The 19,027-nt window shown below is 35.7% G+C and overlaps 1 protein-coding gene across 4 annotated transcripts in view; it reads right to left on the reverse strand.

Moving 5' to 3' along the window:
- Window positions 1-19,027, reverse strand: part of PRKG2 (protein kinase cGMP-dependent 2) — a 97,464-nt gene that overhangs the window by 17,558 nt on the left and 60,879 nt on the right. For all 4 annotated transcript variants that reach the window (XM_033105262.1, XM_033105263.1, XM_033105261.1 and 1 more), the window contains 2 exons: window positions 17,153-17,242; window positions 14,944-15,085 (listed from right to left, as the gene is read on the reverse strand). In XM_033105262.1, the coding sequence (XP_032961153.1) occupies window positions 14,944-15,085; window positions 17,153-17,242 (232 nt within the window). The remainder of the gene's footprint in view (window positions 1-14,943; window positions 15,086-17,152; window positions 17,243-19,027) is intronic.

Below are 19,027 nucleotides of genomic sequence, written 5' to 3' on the forward strand. Positions count from 1 at the left end.
CACTGACCCTCTTGTTTATTCTTTTCTAGGGTCAGGTATAAATCCAATTACACTGGGGAAAGTTCCATGCACACACCTCTACACCCACAACCCCTAGAGGACAAGAAGAATGGTTTAGCAAGGGGAGGCCATTACAACACATGTGAAGCGAGGAACAAGCAAGACTAAAATAATTTTCAAATCCATGGTGGTATTCATTGGGAAGAGGAGAGAAGGGGGAAGCGAAGGACTTAAAACTCCATCACAAGAAAAACAAATAATAGCAGAATTGAGAGTTTGGACAAGGGACCATTCTCCCTTGGGCAAGGGACCATTGTTGAGAAGAAGGGGAGCTAAAAATACTGGACAATCTTAAAAAACCATTATGCACAATGTCTGTACCCTCTGAATTCTGGCAGTCCAAAGAAAACACCAGGATCATCCCATCTCAACCTTGGCTAGACTCTGTACACTTTCAGTCCCTCTCAGGGAGGTGGGTGGTGGATAGCACCTGCAGTAACTTCTGAATAATAATGTTTATTCACTCAGCACCCACTATAGGCCAGGCTCTGTGCTAGCCTTATAAATACAGTGCTGACTAGGAGAGAAGCTCACAGTGTTGGGAACACTTGCCCTTACGTGATTAATATTATATCATGTGATATAATAGAAGATTATGGAAAGTATAAATTCAGAGGGCCAAAAAGCAGATACTTCTGGAACATGAGGAAGAAGACGGTTGGGGAAAGACGCCATTAGGAGGAGACATTTGAGCTCGGCCCTGACTGACGATTAGGAAGTCTCCCCAGGTAATGAACTTGTTACCCTCCTCTGGCTTTTCAGCACAGCCCCCTCCACTCTCTGAGACTCTATTCAATGAACTCTGTGCACAGAATAGAGACAGGAAAGAAGGCAGGAGCAACAGAAGACCCGCTCATTGAATGGAGGCAGTGTATAGGAATGACACCCTGCCCTGCAAAACAAACAGTTGGTTTCCTTCCACAGTGGTTATTTAGCACATACTTTCATCTCCAATACATACAGATACTATTTTAATAAAACTGCCCCCACCTCCCTCAAGTAAACAGACACACAAATTATACCTGGGCTTCAACATGCTCATTTTAACAGCTACATTACACACACTATCTCAATAGTATAGCAATAATCTTGGCTAAAAACCTAAACAAATAAGGTTAACGTATCAAAATAGGTCCTCACCTAAAAAAAGTATGAAATAGTGAACTATAAAATCCAGCCCTCATTTATTTACTCAAATATTGACATATAAAAATCTTTGCTTTACCGTAAATAAATCTCTTAGAAATTTACCATTTTGCTAATGCAAAGAGCTAATGCTCTTCAGAATTAGTATCAACAGCAAAAATTTCCTTATTAGAAAAAGGGAATTTAAACAACCTAATTTGAACTATTTTCTTTTATCTACACAGAATGACTCACAAAGATTATATCTAAGAGATGGCTGGGGATATTATGAAATTAAAATTTGTAACCAGCTGAGAGTAGCCTATCTACTTATTCCTCAGAGAAAGAACCAATATGAAAATCTAATTTTATAAAGACTAAAATTTAAGAGACAAGAAAGCAATGCTTATAATTGCATTTTTAATGCATGCATATATGGAAATATTATAATTTTTTGTTTTATAACAGCTTTTCAACTCATTTTTATTGCACCTAGTTTTTTCTTTTTAGGTTGACTGGAAGTTCATTAGATGTTTAGGAGAGTTTTTCTAGTGCTGAAAGTGATCAATTTTAATTTGAATAGCTGGTTTTGCTTTTGCAATATTTATATGTTGGCCTAAAGAGATCGCAATAATTATATTAAGATTTTAAGATTTATGAAAAGTTACCACGTTCTCTATCTCCTTCAATCTTAGAATCAACTTGTCTAACCTGTTTGGTAAGAAGAAATTGACACTCAGACCTACCCAGTCATGTGCCTTAAATATAGGAAGTCTCAGATCGTCTGATATGAAGTTCTGTGCATTTTCTGTAAAAATTCACACTCTTTGTCTTGTATCACTATGGCTACCACCAGAAATCCTCAATATTTTTGTTTAACCCAGTTCCTTCTAGGCAACAGAAATGGAAGCTCCTTGCTTTTCTCATCTAATGAATATTTATTAAAAACCACTATATACCAAGCACCAGGATACAGATAAAGCCCCAGTCCTCTTAGAACTTATATTCAAGAGAAATAGAACAAGCATAAAAATATAATATACATAATGATGTCCAATAGTGACATATGCTACGAAGAAACATATAGCAGTTAAGTACAGAAAGCAATCTGAATTATACTTTAAACTGGGTGATTAAGAAAAATCTCTCTGAGGAGGTAGCATTTGAATAGATTTAAGCAGAAGTCTGAGTAGACTAAGAAAGAGAGCTCAGTAAAAATCTGAGCAAGACTGATTCTGCCAGAGGAAGAGCTAGTGCATGGTCCCTAGACTTTGGGAACATGCAGAGTAAGTTCAAGGACAGACAGGAAGCCAAGTGTGGCTGGGCCATACATAGTGGTCTGGTAAGCCACAGAAAGGACTTTAGATTTTTATTTTTCTAAGAGGCCATTGGAGGATTAAGAGAAGGGGTATGAATGGCCTAATGTTTTAAAGGGATCATTCTATAAGACAAAAAAATAGACACAACCCTTTTGAAAATTCTACTAGCAAAACTGAGCTTTTAAGAAGATTCTCTGGAGCAGCTACACACAGGTTTTTTTCTCATCTCTGTTAAATCCCCATTATTAAGGATAGCTGATATTATGCTGGAAGCTTAAAAACATTGTCTCCAAAGATTTTAACAAACTAGAAGGTTTTAAGATGCTTCTAAATCTGCAGTGATGATTACATCATGCAGAAATAGTAAAATTAGCATTGTGGTTTACTGGATCTGGTGTCCAGCAAGTATTAGCTTTTTCCCAGAAGTTTCTCTCTGGGTCAATAAATTTGTCAGATATTGGTTCTCTTGGTCACATAAAAAAATGGAATCAAAATGACCAGTCTAATTAAGCCAGATGATTCATGGAGACATAACATTCCAAAAAAATATTTATGTGGCATTTTTAGGGCACTTAACTTAACCCAAGTCTAGACAAGGGTAAAATGGAATCTGTTGGTCTGGTCCGCCAATAGGCAACAGTGGATGGCTCCCCCTAGATGGAAGTGAGAATGAGAGGACACTAAGGTATGGGATGGGTGAATCTTTTACAGCAACAACCCATTCTTTATGGGGGCATGATGACTCCTCTGAAATAGTTGGAGGGTTTAGTAGGAAGTGGGCAAGACAAAGAGGAACTCTGCATACACAAGAACAAACAAAAAAACTCGCTGAAGGCTCATCTTATATACCACCATCTCTTTAAGCAAAATTTACAGAACGAATTTCTTTCTCCTATGAGGTTCTTTAACACTGTTTATATTCCACAATTACATCCCTTGTGGCAGTATTGTCTAGCTGTGTGTCTAGCTCCTTGAGAAGAGGCATTATATCTTATTCATTTTGCACCCCCTACAACATTTATGACACAGCAAATGTTCAGCACATTTGGTAAAAAAAAACCTGAATGAAAAGATAACCATTAACATCTGTTTAATCAGATATTTTATATATATATATATATATATATATATATATATATATATATATATATATATTTATATATTACAACAACTTGCAACTTGTGAGCTAGGGACTACTTTTCTAATGCTAAAGATGAAAAAAATTAAATCTAGGAAGGTCATGAATATTTGAGGTGAGACTGAACCAGTTTCAAAGGGAACATTCCCATTATAAATAAGTTGATGAGGAAATAGAAGATATTTAAGGGAAAAGAAGCAGCCTATGTTAACACATTGGTGGGAAAAACTTAATTGTCACTAAATAAGAACAGCTAATAATGGTCTGGCGAAAAGAATATAGATGGAGCCAATGATTACTTATATTTTCAAGTTAGGAAATCCTTGATATATATAAAATAATGTGACATACACGCAAGCTATAAAGCATGAGAATAAAAATACTCGAATAGCCTCTGCCAGCTTAATAATTAGAACAGAACCGATGCGGAAATCCATGTGTTCCTCCCGTGGTATCCTCCTGCCCATTGCCAAGAAGTCACCACTACCTGCAGTTTGGTGTTTACCATTGGCTTGCATTCATTTCTGATTTCCCCACATATCTTATATCCTTAAGTAATACATAGTTCACAGGTGTAAAATTTTTAGACAAATCTTATATCTATTCCTGGGCAAATTGCCTCTTTTCACTTAAAATCATATCTGTGAATTTAATCCATATTGTAGTACATTTATTTTAACTCTGTATCATACACCAGTGAATTGACACACCACGATCGTTTTTGTCCATTATGGTGTTGATGGACACTTGTATTATATTAGGTTGGTGCAAAATTAATTGCAGTTTAAAAGGTTAATAATTGCAAAAACTGCAATTACTTTTGCACCAAGCTAATATCTGTGTACTATTATAAAAATGCTTCTATTAATACCATTTTCCATGTAGCCTAGTAGATACATGTAAGAGGGTAGAATTGCCAAGTCAAAGATGTGGTTATCTTCGACTTTACTAAATATTGTGAAATTATTTTCCTTAGGGACTGTGCTATATTACCACCCCTTCACCAGCAACAGTGTATAAGAGTTCCCGTTGCTTTACATCCTCACCATCACTTAGTGGTATTAACCTTTATTTTTTGCCATCTGTAAGTATCAAATCACTGTGGTTTTAATCTACATCTCCCTCATTAGTAATTAGGTTGAGCTATGGCATTACAATTAGATCTGATATCTGAGAGAGTTCCCTCCCACCCTACCCTTCTGGTTTGTATTCAGAAATGTCTTGGTCATTCTAGGCCCTTGGTTAGTCTACATAAACTTTCGATTCAGCTTGTGAAGCTTCATGAAAAGCTCTGCTGGAATTCCACTGGAAATGTATCAGCCCTGTAGATCAATTTGGAGATAACTGATATCTTTGGGATGTTGAGTCTTCCCATTTGTAAACCTAGGAGATACATCCTTCTGAGTTAGTTAGGGTAATGCTAGCTACTGCCACAAACATATCCACGAAAGTATAAAAGCTTAAACTCTACACGAATTTTCTTCTTCCTCACATAGTGGGCTTGACTGAGCAGCGGGGAGCTCTCCTCCAAACAATGGTTCAGGGAATGCAGTCCCCTTCCATCTTATGGCTCTACCAACTTCAAATCTGCTGTTTCTTGGCCACAAGCTGGAAAGCCTGCATGGAGATCAGCTGCGTAGTTCACTCTCAGCCCAGGTCTGACGGTGGTGCACAGACAGTGGGCTCACATTTCACTGGCTGAACCGAGCCACACACGATCATAGCACAAAAAAGACTGGGGTATGCTGTCTAGCTCTGTGCCCAGAAGAAGAGGAATGAGCCTATTAATTTAGGTCTCTTCATGTTTTGCTATAAATTTGTGTAAGTTTCTCAAAGCTCTTACATATTTTTGCGAGATGTATTTCTAGATTCATTATATACTTACTTTATTACATAAACATATATAATATTTTTATGCTTTTTGTAAATGACATGTATAGTACTATTTATCAACTATGTTTCTGGCATTTAAAAATACACTGAGGTCTTGTGTTATTAATATTACATTCAGCAACCACACTAGACTCTCTACGTCATTTTAGTAATTTGTTGTTGCATTCCGGATTTCTATAGAGTTAATTATATCACATGGGGAAACAGGCTTTGTTATTTACTTTCTAATCTTTCTTACTGCATTGAGTAGGACCTCCAGTAAAATACTGAATAGAAGCACTTACCCCACTTACTTTTAAGAGCATACTTCTAATGTTTCATCATTATGTACAATGTTTGCTCTAAATTTTTGTCAGGTATCTTTCACTGGGTTAATAAAATATATTTATATTCCTAGACTACAAAGAGATTTTATCATAATTGAATGTAGAAATGTATGAAAAATACCCCTGCATTTACTGAGGTGATTATATAATTGTTTTTCTTTTTAATCTATTAAGGCAGTGACTTGTTTTAATAAAATTTTTAATGTTAAATGATGCTTGCATTCCTGAGATATAGCCAACCTTGTTATGATTTATTGTCATAATTTGTATTCCTTGTAGTGTTCCATTTGCTAATATTTTGCTTATGTTTTTTTGGATTAAATTCAGGAGTGAGACTGGACATTAATTTGCCTTTCTTAGGAGTTTTCTTTGGAGAATCAAGTTTACACTAGCCTCATAGAAGAAGATAGTATAGAGTTGAGTTGTCCAAATACTTTTTATACCACGTAAATCTCTGCTTTAACTGTAATTATGTTCACTTATGATAGTACATATCTGTACCTGTTCTCTTTTACTTTTATAAGTATTTCCACAGATTTGTTAATTTTGTTAATCTTTTCAAAATACTCACCTTCGTTCTATATTCCTTTTATTTTAGATTTTATTAATTAATGTTCTTAATGTTATTATTTTTTCTTTGGTTTTATTTTATTTCTCCATTTTCCAACTTCTTAAATTGGATGCTTAGCTCATTAATACTTAGCCTTTCTTATTGCCTAGTTGAAACATTTGAGGCTATAACCACTACTCTAGCTATTACTTTAGCTGCAACCCACTTGTGGTGACATATACGAGTATGCAGTATATTATTTATTGTATAATGCTATTTTTAAAAATTCATCAAAGTTTCTTCTTCACTGATCCTTGAATTCCTTTGAAATAGTCTTAAAATTTCAATGATGAGTTACAATTTTTTGTTAGTGGTTGCTTCCTGTTTTTAAATGTTTGTTATTGACTTCTACCTTAAATACATCGATATCAGAGTCCAAAAAATTAGTGTCCCTATTTTGGGAGTGAGGAAGAAGCTGCCTCATTGACGTTTTATTCATTCTTATATACTAAGCCATGTGCTAAGTCAAGCAGAAAACAGCTTAGCAGTTTCTGCCATCGTGATGCTATCAGCATAGAGAGGCAGATAGATCTAAAGCACTCAACAATGTCAACATTTAATACGTTTTACACTGTATTTTCTTATATAATACTCAGTATACATATGATTATGTTGTTCTGCTACTACATGGAGTATATTACTCCCAGGAGTAATAGCACAATCATATGGAATGCTTATTGATGAGTGACAGCTGAGATTTATTGGATTACAACCAAGTTTTCTGCTGAGCAACCACAAGAAGGCTAGCTAGTATATAAATTCTGCTTGGGTTGAGAACAAGGTGGGTTTTTCTTTAAACTCTTCAAGTACTGTCCTACATCTTAATATTGTCCTGGATTCATTCATGATAACCAGAAGAAGGGCTTTTAATGATTATTGTGTTCATCAGCTGTCCTTGGCCTTGAAAGTGGAGATTTAGGAAATTATTGGATGGGCAATTGAGAGAAAATGATGTGACTCTTCATGGTCCATTAGTAGTAATATCTGCCTAATCCTTAATTACTACTCAGTGTGTTTCCTGATGCAGACAGCTTGGACCAGTTGGGATTCATTTAGGAACGAATCGGAATGGCAATATCAATGATGAATTGGGGAAGAAAAGTGGAATGAGGTCTTCATTCCTTACCACAAACTCATTTTCTGTAATTATAAGAGAAGGGCACACTTCTACAGCCTCTAGAGAGACACATTCAAAATCCACACCTTTCTCTTACATCTTTATTTCAGGACTGGTTATGCTTTGCTCAGAAAAACCACCTTTACTTTCCTGCCATCCTTAGATATCTGACCCCTCACCGATAGCGCCAAAAAAAAAAAAAAAAAAAAAAAATTGCAGGAAGATAAAAATATCACTTAATGAAATTTGTAGAATGAGGCCAAGGTCACTCTAACAAGGAGTCTGCCATCCTCAAAGACATTGGTGTCCAAGGCTACACTGCCGAGCGTCCATCACCCAGATGTGCATTCCTGCTGTGCTGTCCCCAGGTACCCCCACCACTGCCACCTCTATTGCAATCCCCTCAGAAACCCTCAGTGAAAGCAGTTTTGCTGGCTACCCACCAATAGCCCAATTCCTATTTATGATTTTTGATAAAACTTGCTTAATGGCTCAGTATGTTACCAAATTTTGTTATTGTGTATTTTCTAATTACTGGGAACCATATTCTATAAGTCATTAGATCAAGTTAATTAATTGTGTTGTACACATCTTCTAAAGCTTTAGTGATTTTGGTCTGGGTGTTATATCAATTTCTGAGAGAGGTGTATTAAATTTTCTTACAGTTGTTCATTTACCCCTATTTTATCAAATTCTGCTTCTTATTTTTGAAGCATTTGTTGGTAAATAAAAGATCAAGATTTGTGTATCATCTTGGTGAAACGAAACTTTCATCATTATATGGTAACCCTCTTTATTTCTAGTAATACTTCTTCCCTGATACTAACATTAACACCTGCATTTAAATTTGTTGAATATTTCCCAGGCATATCTTTTTCCATCCTTTTAATTTCAACCCTTCTGCATCCTCATGTTTTTAGGTCTGTCTCTTGTAAACATATAACTGATTTTTATGGTTTAAATTTATTTGACAATCTTTGGTTTTTATCTGACGTGTTAAGTCCGTTTGCATTTCTCTCTACTCCCAATTTGTGCTTTCTCTTTGATTGTTTTCTAGGTTTCCTGTTTCACCTTCTTTTAAAATGAATGACATGTTCTCCCACTTTAATTTCAATTAAACCTACTGTCAGTTTACATGCTGCAGTTGTTCAGGTATTTAGCATTTTCTCATTTTTAGTAGTACATAATAGAATAATTATTATGTTATACCATAATTTTAATAGATTAATAACATGTTTACCATTTTTCTACAGTCACCACTCCCAGCAGTATCTCAGATTCTTCCTCAGGGATCATTTTATCTCTCCTTTAACCACATCCTTTGTCTGCCCTTCATCTTTGTTTGAAAATGCCTTTATTTCACCCTCCTAAAAGAGTTTCCCTGAATTTGTAATTAAAGTTTGTCAGTTATTTTTTTCTCAGAACTTTGAACATATTATTCCACTGTGTTCTGGCTTCTATTGTTGAGATGTCAACTGAGAGACTAATTTTCATTCCTGCTTATGTAAACTGCCTTGTCTTTAATAGCTTTTAAGGCGTTCCCTTTGTTTTTGTTCTGTACTTTTGCTATGACAATGGCCAACATCCAAGGTAGCCCCAGTGATCCACTTCTCCTGGTAGGCAGAGGTGTCCCTCTCACAATAATTCCCAAGAAAAATCAGGGCTGACTCTGTGTGACCAACAGAATACAGTAGAAGTGTTGGTTTGTGACTGAGAATAGGTCTTAAAAGGCATTGTAACTTTTACTCAGCCTTTTAGATGACTCATGCTGAGGGAAGCCAGCCTCCATGCCATGAGGACATTTAACCCATAAAGAAGCTCATGTGGAAAAAACTTAAGGCCCCCAATTAACAGGCAGCATCAATTTGCCAGCCATATGAGCAAGTCACCTTGGATTTGGATGCCCTAGTTAAGCCACCAGGTGACTGCAGCGCCAGCCAACATCTGACTGAAAATTCATGACAGACCTCGAGTCAGAACGACTCAGCTGAACCACTCTCCGAATTCCTGGCCCACAGAAACTGTGAGATTGTAAATGATTGTTGTTTTAAGCCGTTGAGCTTTGGAATGATTTGCTATGCAAAGAGAGGAGCTATAATAAATACAATTTGTCCCAGTTGGGATTTGTTGGGGTTCCTTTACTGGATGATTGGTGTTTTTTTAAATTCTCAGCCATTATATCTTTAAATACTACTTTCCCTCATTTTCTATATTATTTTTATCTTGGACTCCAATTAAACGTTTTAAAAACTTCTCACTCTGTTCTTCAAGTCACCTTATTACTCTTATTTTCCACCTTTTTGTGTCTCTATGGTACATTGTAAATTATTAATACTGAAATTTATCTTTAAGTTCACTGATTTTTCTCTTTATTTGTGAATCATCTGCTATTTAACCTATTACATTTCTCAAATTGATGTGTAATATATAAGCAGAAAAATGTGCACATATTTTTGATGTACAGTTCATTGAATTTTAATGCAGATTATACTCATGTAACTACAACCAGCTGACGGTCAAGATACAGACACTCCTATTATCTCGGAAAGTTCCCTCCTGCCCCTTTTCAGTCTCATGCCCCTCCCAGAGGCAACCATTGGATTTGTTTGTACCATCTATTCTAGAATGCCAATAGATGTTATCATACAGAAGATACTCTTTTGTGTCTGGCATCTTTTGCTCAACGTAGTTTTTAAAATTCATTCCTGCTGTTGTTTGCTGTAATGCATTCCTTTACACTGCTGAGCACCATTCCATTGCTGAATGTACTGCTAAATGTGTATATATGCAATTGGTGATGGGTACTTGCTGTTTCTGATTTGGGGGCTTTTAGGAATAAAGAGGTTATGAACATTCTTGCCCAAGATTTTTTAAAACAGAAGTTCAATTTTCCTGGATAAATACAAGGAATGCAATTTCCATCAGGAAGCGGAGTTTCTTGTCACAGAGCAGGCATAGGTTTGAATCCGAGAAAATGACAAAACTCTTCTTCCAACAGTTTACAATTTTCTTTTCCCATTAGAAAGTACTGTCAATCTTTTAAATTCTGATCATTCTAGTGGGTATGAAATGATAACTCTTTGTGGTTTTAATTTGCATTTTCTTGATGACTACTGATATGGCTTATTGATCATTCCTGTCTTCTCTGGTGAATTGATTTTTCAAGACCTTTGACCATTTTTTTCCACTTGGGTTGTCCTTTTATTATTGAGCTGTAGGAGTTCTTTATACATTTCTAGATACAATCAAGTCCTTTGTCATAAATAGATATTGCAAATATTTTCTCCCAGTCTATGGCATAACTATTCATTTTCTGAATAATATAATATTTTGATTATCAGAAATTTTTTGTTTTAATGAAGTCCAATTATTATGAACTGCATGTTTGTGTCCCCCACTCAAATTCCTATATTAAAACCCTAATGCCCAGTGTGATGATATTTGGAGGTGCGGCCTTTAGAAGGTAATTAGGTCATGAGGGTAAAGCCCTCATGATGGGATTAGTGCCCTTTGAAGAAGAGACTGGAGAGAGCTCTCTCTATCTCTATCTTCTTCCCTCCCTCTCTCTCCATCTTTCCCTGAATGAAGAAGTGAGAAGGCAGCTGTCTATGGGCTAGGAAACTGGCGCTAACCATACACCACTTCCCTCAGAGCCTTGATCTTAGACTTTCCAGCCCCCAAAACTATGAGAAATAAATGTTTGTTGTTTAAGCCACCCAGCCTATGGTATTGTTGTTATAGCAGCCCAAACTTTTTAAGATTGCTACTATTTGTGTCCTAAGAAATCTCTGCTTACCCCACGTTGTGAAGAGATTACCCTATATTTACTTCTGGATGCTTTATAGGTTTAGGATTCATCTGGAATTAATTTTTGTATATAGTGCAAGGTGAGTCAGGTTCATTTTTTTCCCCACATATCCATATCCAGTTGTTTCAGCAACACCTACTGAGAAGACTACTAGTCTTTCCTCTCTTGCTGGAAATCAGTTGACTACATATGTCTATTTCTGAACTTTATTCTGTTATATTAAGCTACTTTTCTATCCTTACACTATTATCACACTGCCTTGATTAGTATAAATTTATAATAAATCTGATGTAAGATATTATAAATTTCTCAATTTCTTTTTTCAAAGTGGTTATTAACTCTTTTGAACACAGCATGTCTGTGTAAATTTTAGAATAAACATCTCAGTTTCTAAAAAATGGTTCTTCCAATTTTTATGGCAATGGCCTTCAATCTTTAGATTTGGGGACAATGGACATCTTATCAAATATTGAGTTATCCAATATATGAACATAGTGTATCTTACCATACAGTTATTTTTTTTCTCAGCAATATTTTTTGGTTTTCAATATAGAAGTCTTCCACATTTTTACACATTAAATTTGTTCAAAATTATTTTCTGATTTTTGATATTATAAATGGTATTTTTACTTAATTTATAAAAATTTATTGCTAGTATATAGAAATAGAATTTTTATTTATATATGGACTTTGTAGCTGTAATCATATTTAACTTACTTATTCTTTTTAGTACTTTTTTGATAGATTCTTTAGGCTTTTCTATATAAACAATCATGTCATCAACAAATGAAGATAAGTAACTTCTTCCTTGTTAATCTTTGGCTTTTCATTTCTTTTTCTTGGTTTGTTTCATTTGCTAAGATCTCTGCTACAATGTTGAAAAAAGTGGTGACAGAAAATATTCTTGCCTTTTCCACAATTTAATGGAAAATGTTCAATATTTCACTGTTAAATACGATGTTAACTAAAGGTTTATCCCCTGTGCCTTATACAATAAGGAGTGTCCTGAAATGAACAGCTGCAAACAGCTGTATCAATGTGGATTTGACCCACATTGGGTTCCTTCCCTTTTTTCAAAGTTTCAAAGTCTACTTTTTGTTGTTCTCCAATGTCTTCACACATTTTATACATATATTATAATTAATGTCAGTAAGATCATTCCACTGCAAGCTACTCCACCATTAATGAAAATTTCTATTGAATATTACATTTCAATTATGTTCTTAATTTCTTAATAGAAGTTTTATTTGTTAGTTTTTTCTAAACCTGTTAGATTTTTTTCGAGAGACTCTGTTCCTTACTCATTTGTTATTTCCTCTCTTATTTTTATAAGGTGCGTTAGATGTATTTATTTTACAGTTTTTATCTGATTACTCCAATATATGAAACACTTATGTGCCTGCCATATAATATTCATGGTACCTTTTTCTCTTATATATTTTTAAATTTTATTTTTTAAACATGAGCTCATGTTCCCTGGAACTTTATCTCTGAGAGTCCTAAGTTGAGAGTACATTCTTCCAAAGAGAATATATATTTATTCTTGGAAACTTGAACATACTACCAACATGGCTCCATTTTCACTCAAATTATTGCTTGGGTTTTTCCATCCTTAAAGACTGGGCGCCCAACTTTCACAAAGACCAGCTTGTAGCCAAGAACTCAGAGGCGACCTCTGTTTCTCTACCAAGAGCCCAATAATGAGAAAAGCATGTTTTCTTGCATTTACTCTGTGTTTATAAATATTTTTTTCTTGTTTTCTATTTCCCTGAGAGTGTGATCTGTGTGATTCCTGGCTCTGTACAATGTTCTCTGTTTGAACTGCCCACACTGCCCAGGTCCAAACCTTGGTCTCCTGTTTCCAGAGGGTGCAGCTAATAAAATCAAACCTCTAGGCCACCTAGAATTGCTGGGTGCCCACAAGACAGCAGCTCCAATGTTTGAGCTCCATCCTATGCTACTGCTCAAGCTTGGTTCCCAGCCTCAGGAGAATCCCAATGCTGTCTTATAAATTCAGCCCTGCATGTAATACTGTTTTTCATGTTTCATCCAGTATTTTTAGACATTTTATAGTGAAAGGATCAGGACATCTAATTTGATATATAGCTAGAAATGCAAATAGCCAACATTTACTTTTTAATTTCTAAAGGCTTTAGTAACCTTCATTTAGCTGGTTGGCAAATGAGTTAGCAGGGTGGATAACAATGACTAACAGGAGAGATATTTACTGATCTCTATGACTATAAATATTGAATATGCTATCTAATATTTTAAAAACAAACAGCTATAAAAAAAAAAGAAATGAACCTAATGGATATCTGGACCCCTCACGATATTTTTTTACTTCTAGAATATTCCAAAGGATTTCCCTAAAGAGCTGTGAGAGGCATAGCCAATGAAGGAATTGTGAAGAAGAAGAGTGATTGAGCCCTTGTGTTAGTACCTCGCCAATCTCAAAACTGTCTTTCATGGATAAGATAAGGCTTGAATGGATCAAAATGTTTCCTGGAAGTCAGCCAGATTTCACATGCGAGGACTTTACTCCTTTACTATGGAGAGAAATCCCTTAGCAATTACACATAATTTAATTCCTAAGACTAAATTATACATGGTAACATGTGGATGACAAAAACTATCTCATCAATTGTTAAATATATCAATTGCAAAATGCAAAAAGCACAGTAGCTTTACACATAGCTATCATGAAATGGTAAGTATTATTATTATTTCCATATATAAAAGTTTCGATGTGAAAAACTTTTAATATGTTTGCAAATGTTATGTTCAGAGATGCTTTAATGTCCTTGAGGTACTTACAAAATGGACTCAGGAAAACTCAGTTTGGCACCCCATCCTGATGCGGTCCCCTCCTAAGGACTAAAGTGTCTTGGCTTCTCCTAAATTATGACTGCCCAGTTCTAATATAGTTTCTCACGGAAAGCAGTTTATGTGACTGGTAGCATTTTTTTCTTTAGTGTGACATACAAGAGGATTCATGTTGAGCATGAGGGCATTACAAAGATGACAGCAAGGAAAGTCTCTGTCACCAAGGAGCCTGTATCCTAGTGTTGTGATTCTCAAGCCTGGTTGTACTTTTAGGATCACCTAGAAAGATTTCCAAAAAAAACTACCAACATTCATACGTGTATCTTTTCTCTCTGTACAGACAGTGGGTATCTCAGGGCAAGAGCCATGCTATCTTCTTTCCTTATCCTTTAGAGCCAGTCCCTATATGTAGCAGGAATCTATTAAAACCTAGTTAAGACTATTAGTCAAAAAATACTAATAAAATCCAAATTTAAAGGCATTCTGTTATGTGAATACCTAATAGGTGTCATAAATACGGATGAAACATTCAATTCGTAGGCCAAAAAGAGTGTGCTTGTAACACGGCTCCCTGTGTTGTGTGTGTCAATTTCAAAGGCCCTACCCCCAAAGTGAAAATAACAGGTGTACCAAAATTAAAACAAATTGCAACTATACCCCAACTTTGTGTTTGGAAATATCTCATATGATACTGTAAGTAAGAGAATACTGTAAGTCTTACCAATTTCAGGTAACCTTCAGCATCTAGTATTAAGTTTTCTGGCTTCAGGTCTCTGTAGATAATACCTAGTCGATGCAGGTAATCAAATGCTTCTGTCACACAAGCAACACAGAACTTGGAGGTGGATTCATCAAAGCTGCCTCTGCAAAAAAATCATTTTCCCTTTTAATACTATAGATGTATATCTTTGTTGTCTGTTCTAAGTGCCAATTATTATATTGGTAGATTTATGCAATATAAATGTTTTCTAGGACATCAATACTAAAACGTACTTTATACTGCCAATGAATTAGACTGCTGATCATAAAGAAATTTAGCAGGATACTCGAAGCAAACGATAACTACTTCACTACAATTAAAATGTCCACATCCAAACAATTGTTTCTGGTAACTACACAGGAACATAGAAAGGTAAATTTTTGTAGATATTTATGGAGAAATGCAACACTGGAGAAAATGCAACTATTTCAATGGCAAGCCTGAACCAGATATGTGTAATTGATTGCTTGACGAGAAAATGACTCAAGTGATCATTTGCATTTCCTGTTTGTAAAGCATGTAACAATAGCAGTAAAAATGAGGTCATAACTCTTTCTTATTTGGTGGACCTTCATGATATTGGAGTTGCACTGTGTCAGCATTGTGTGTAGGCTTACACAGTGAATGATTGCAATGCGGCGGCGATTTGCTGCATGGTATAACAGAAATGTGGATTTGGGGTGAAAGGCTGGCTTTGACTCTTGCTTTTTCCACTCACTGTGTCCTTGGGCAAGTTGTTTAGCTGGTCTGACCCTCAGTTTCCTATCTATAAAACTGGTTTACTACTCACTTCACAGTGTTGTTGAGAGGATTAGACACAGTGCCTAACAGGAAGTGGGAACTCCCTTTTTTAAATAGATTTAGATTTTCTCAATAGATTTGCCTGTTGAAACAAAGATGGCAGATGCAAATGCTTTTGCAGGTATCATGCAAGTCTCCTCATCCTTTCAGGCTCTCTGTATTCAATGATATGTTCTATCCAATGATATGCTCTAAGACAACACATTCATCTTCTACTCAGATGCTCAGTGGTCTCTTATTGCCTAGGTGTGTGATTATCAGCCATGAACGTGTTAGAATTGCCTGAGAAGCATTTAAAAAATCATTTACTGGACCCCATCCCAGATGAACTGAACCATAATCTCTGGCGTCAGGGGTCAGCATTTTTACTTTGTAAAACCCCCAGGTGACTGTAATGTGTAGTCTGGGCTGAGAACAACTGGCCCAGGTAACACTTTCTAAATGCCTGGCATTAAGCCACACAACCTAGTGCAAACCTACTTTCCCATCTCCTTTTCTGCTGCCTTGTCTTCTATTTAAATTCTACTGTTGATCATCCACAAACAGACCTAATCCTATTCCAACATTTCTGCTGTATCTTACATTATTTTCCCTTCCTCTCTGTCTTTCCACATTTTGGTCATCTTTAGAGTTTAGTTCAAGTCCTTCCATATACCATCACATTTTTCTATCTCTCCTCTCCTCCGAGCTTACTATCTACCACACTCATTTGGCATTGATTAATAATTACAAATTGCAAATTCTTTGTCCTATTTAGTTTTCACATTAAATAAAGAAATGTTTTTAAATTGCATACATTGTCTCCCCGAATAAACTCAAAACTCACTGGAGGAAAAGTTTCTACTTTTTACTCTTTGGTGAGAAAAATCTGCATTGTCTAGAAAACCCCAAATTGTCTATTCTGGAGCCCTATGCATACATGGTTTTGATTGTTCAGAAACTACCCCTTTTGTAAAATTGAATCTTTGCAGACATCTTACTCTGCTTTTCAGAAGGGCTTCACCATTCCCCACCCTTTTCTTCAACTTTCTTCTTGAGATTCAAAATCAGAAACATTCAGGTTTATACCTACTCTGTTTCATACTATGTGACCACAGATAGTTCACAATCTCTCTAAGCCTGGGATTCTTTAATTTGTAATATGAAAATGATAATGACTGCCGAAGTGTGCCTATGACACAATTATAATGTTGGTTAAGAAAATATCACTATTACTACTATTTTATTAATATTTTATTAAGTGATAATATTTTCTTAGAATCATAACTTAACTACTTCCTTCATGTTTCTTTAAATGTTCATGAATATATGATCGTTTAGACCAATTATGAGTAGACTAAAGTTATTGTTTGTAATCTTTTTTCATTACCTGTCCCTTAATATACTCCATAGCTCGCCACCTAGGCAGGCTTCCAGAAGCATGTATACGTATTTATTGTCCTTGAAAGTACGATATAATCTGTGGGGACAGATAAAAACATGGTTATTATTAGTTATCTAGTTTTAAAACCTCTTTAAAGTTGGTTAAGAGCATCATCAATAACGTTTTGAACATCCAAACATCGTACAACTACACTGGGCTTCTCGCTGACTACTCTGATCTTTCCTACTGCCTTGCTTTTGCTCACATTAACCCCGTTACTTAGCCTGCCCTCCCTCTACTCACAGACGACTTCTTCATCTGTTTCACTGTAAAAGTGTTATCCATTCCTCAAGGCCAAGCTCAGAGGTCACCTTCCTGATAAAGCAGATCATTATCCCACCCACCAAATATGGTTCCTTCTTCCTCCAAAAACCCAGAGAACTCTGCATATATCTCCCTCAAGATCTGCCTTGCATAACAGTTATTCATACCCACGTCTTATATCCTCTAGCTGGTCTCAGGAAGTAGACTCTGAGACAGAGGGTTGTAAGCCGTAAGATTAGTGGAAAGTGCACTTGAGAACAACACCCATGGAGAAGGAAGGATCTAGATTTGAGCAGAGAGAGAGTTGGATTATAATCTAGTTTCAATGAAAGCCTCAGCTTCAAGGCGCTCTGCTGTGACTGGATGCCAGAATGTACCTGGAGAGAGAGTATGATCTTGGGCAAGGAGTTTTTCTTATCTAAGAGCAATGGCAAGAGAGAGACTGAGCCAAATGACTGAGATGGCAGCACTCCCAGAATCTCAGGAAATGACAACCTCAATCCTGATGCGAGACCTGGACAGGGTACTGTTTCCACATTAGGTGAAAGCAGCTTCTGGGTCTTAATCAAATCAAAAGAACCCCTTTTCTCCCTAGCACCATGCCCAGGTTACATCATGTACAGACAGCAGAAGCAGTCTAGTACAGGGGTTCTGTGTGGGCCCTGGAATCAGTTGCCTAGGCTTGAATCCCTGATTGGCTACTTATTAGCTATGCAACCTCACTTTTCTTATTGTTCTTCGATGAGGAGAATCATAACATTTACTTCATTGTTCTATTATGAAGAGCAAATGAATACATATAGTCATTTGATTATGCATTAATTATACATTATTGATTATATATTAAATTAATATATTTTAGATATCTATATATTATATCTAAAATAAATATAAATTTATAAAATAAATAATACACCGGGGGTGACATAAAAATGTATACAAGTGGACACTTTGTTCAATGTTGCTCAAGCAGTAGTTCTCCACAATCAGAAGTGTCTGGACGCTGATGGTAACCACTTGGAGCACCTCTTGTAATTGCAGTGACTTGTATTCATCTATTGTTATTGGTATATATTATTACAATTTAATACAGTTTTCCTTTCTTAAAATGTGTATACATTTTGGGGGGCACCCTCTGTATTTGTATTTTATATGTATGTGACATATTAATATATTGCTTAGAAGACTGCCTGACACATGTTAATTTCTCAATAAATGCTGTCATTAATATTTATTCTTAGTATCATTAGTACCTTACTATATGCAACGAACCTTGTAAAGAGCTGGATATGAGAAATGAATCAAACCTAATCCATGCCCTGTAGCCGCTTGTCATAATGAATTGTTGATAAAAAAAAAGAGGGGGATGTATTTTGGGACATAGTTAATATAAAGATAATCAGATGACTTTATTGCCAGCATTGCCTGGCTTCAGATTTCTTTTTCAATTTTGAAAAAATTTATCAGGAATATGCATTGGCAAGAAGATTCTCTCAAGGCATTTGATCACAAAGTATAAATTCTGTTCTTGAAAGGGTACTTTATATTACCCAGAAA

Source organism: Rhinolophus ferrumequinum, chromosome 5 (assembly GCF_004115265.2).
Source record: "Rhinolophus ferrumequinum isolate MPI-CBG mRhiFer1 chromosome 5, mRhiFer1_v1.p, whole genome shotgun sequence".
Classification (NCBI taxonomy): Eukaryota; Metazoa; Chordata; class Mammalia; order Chiroptera; family Rhinolophidae; genus Rhinolophus; species Rhinolophus ferrumequinum.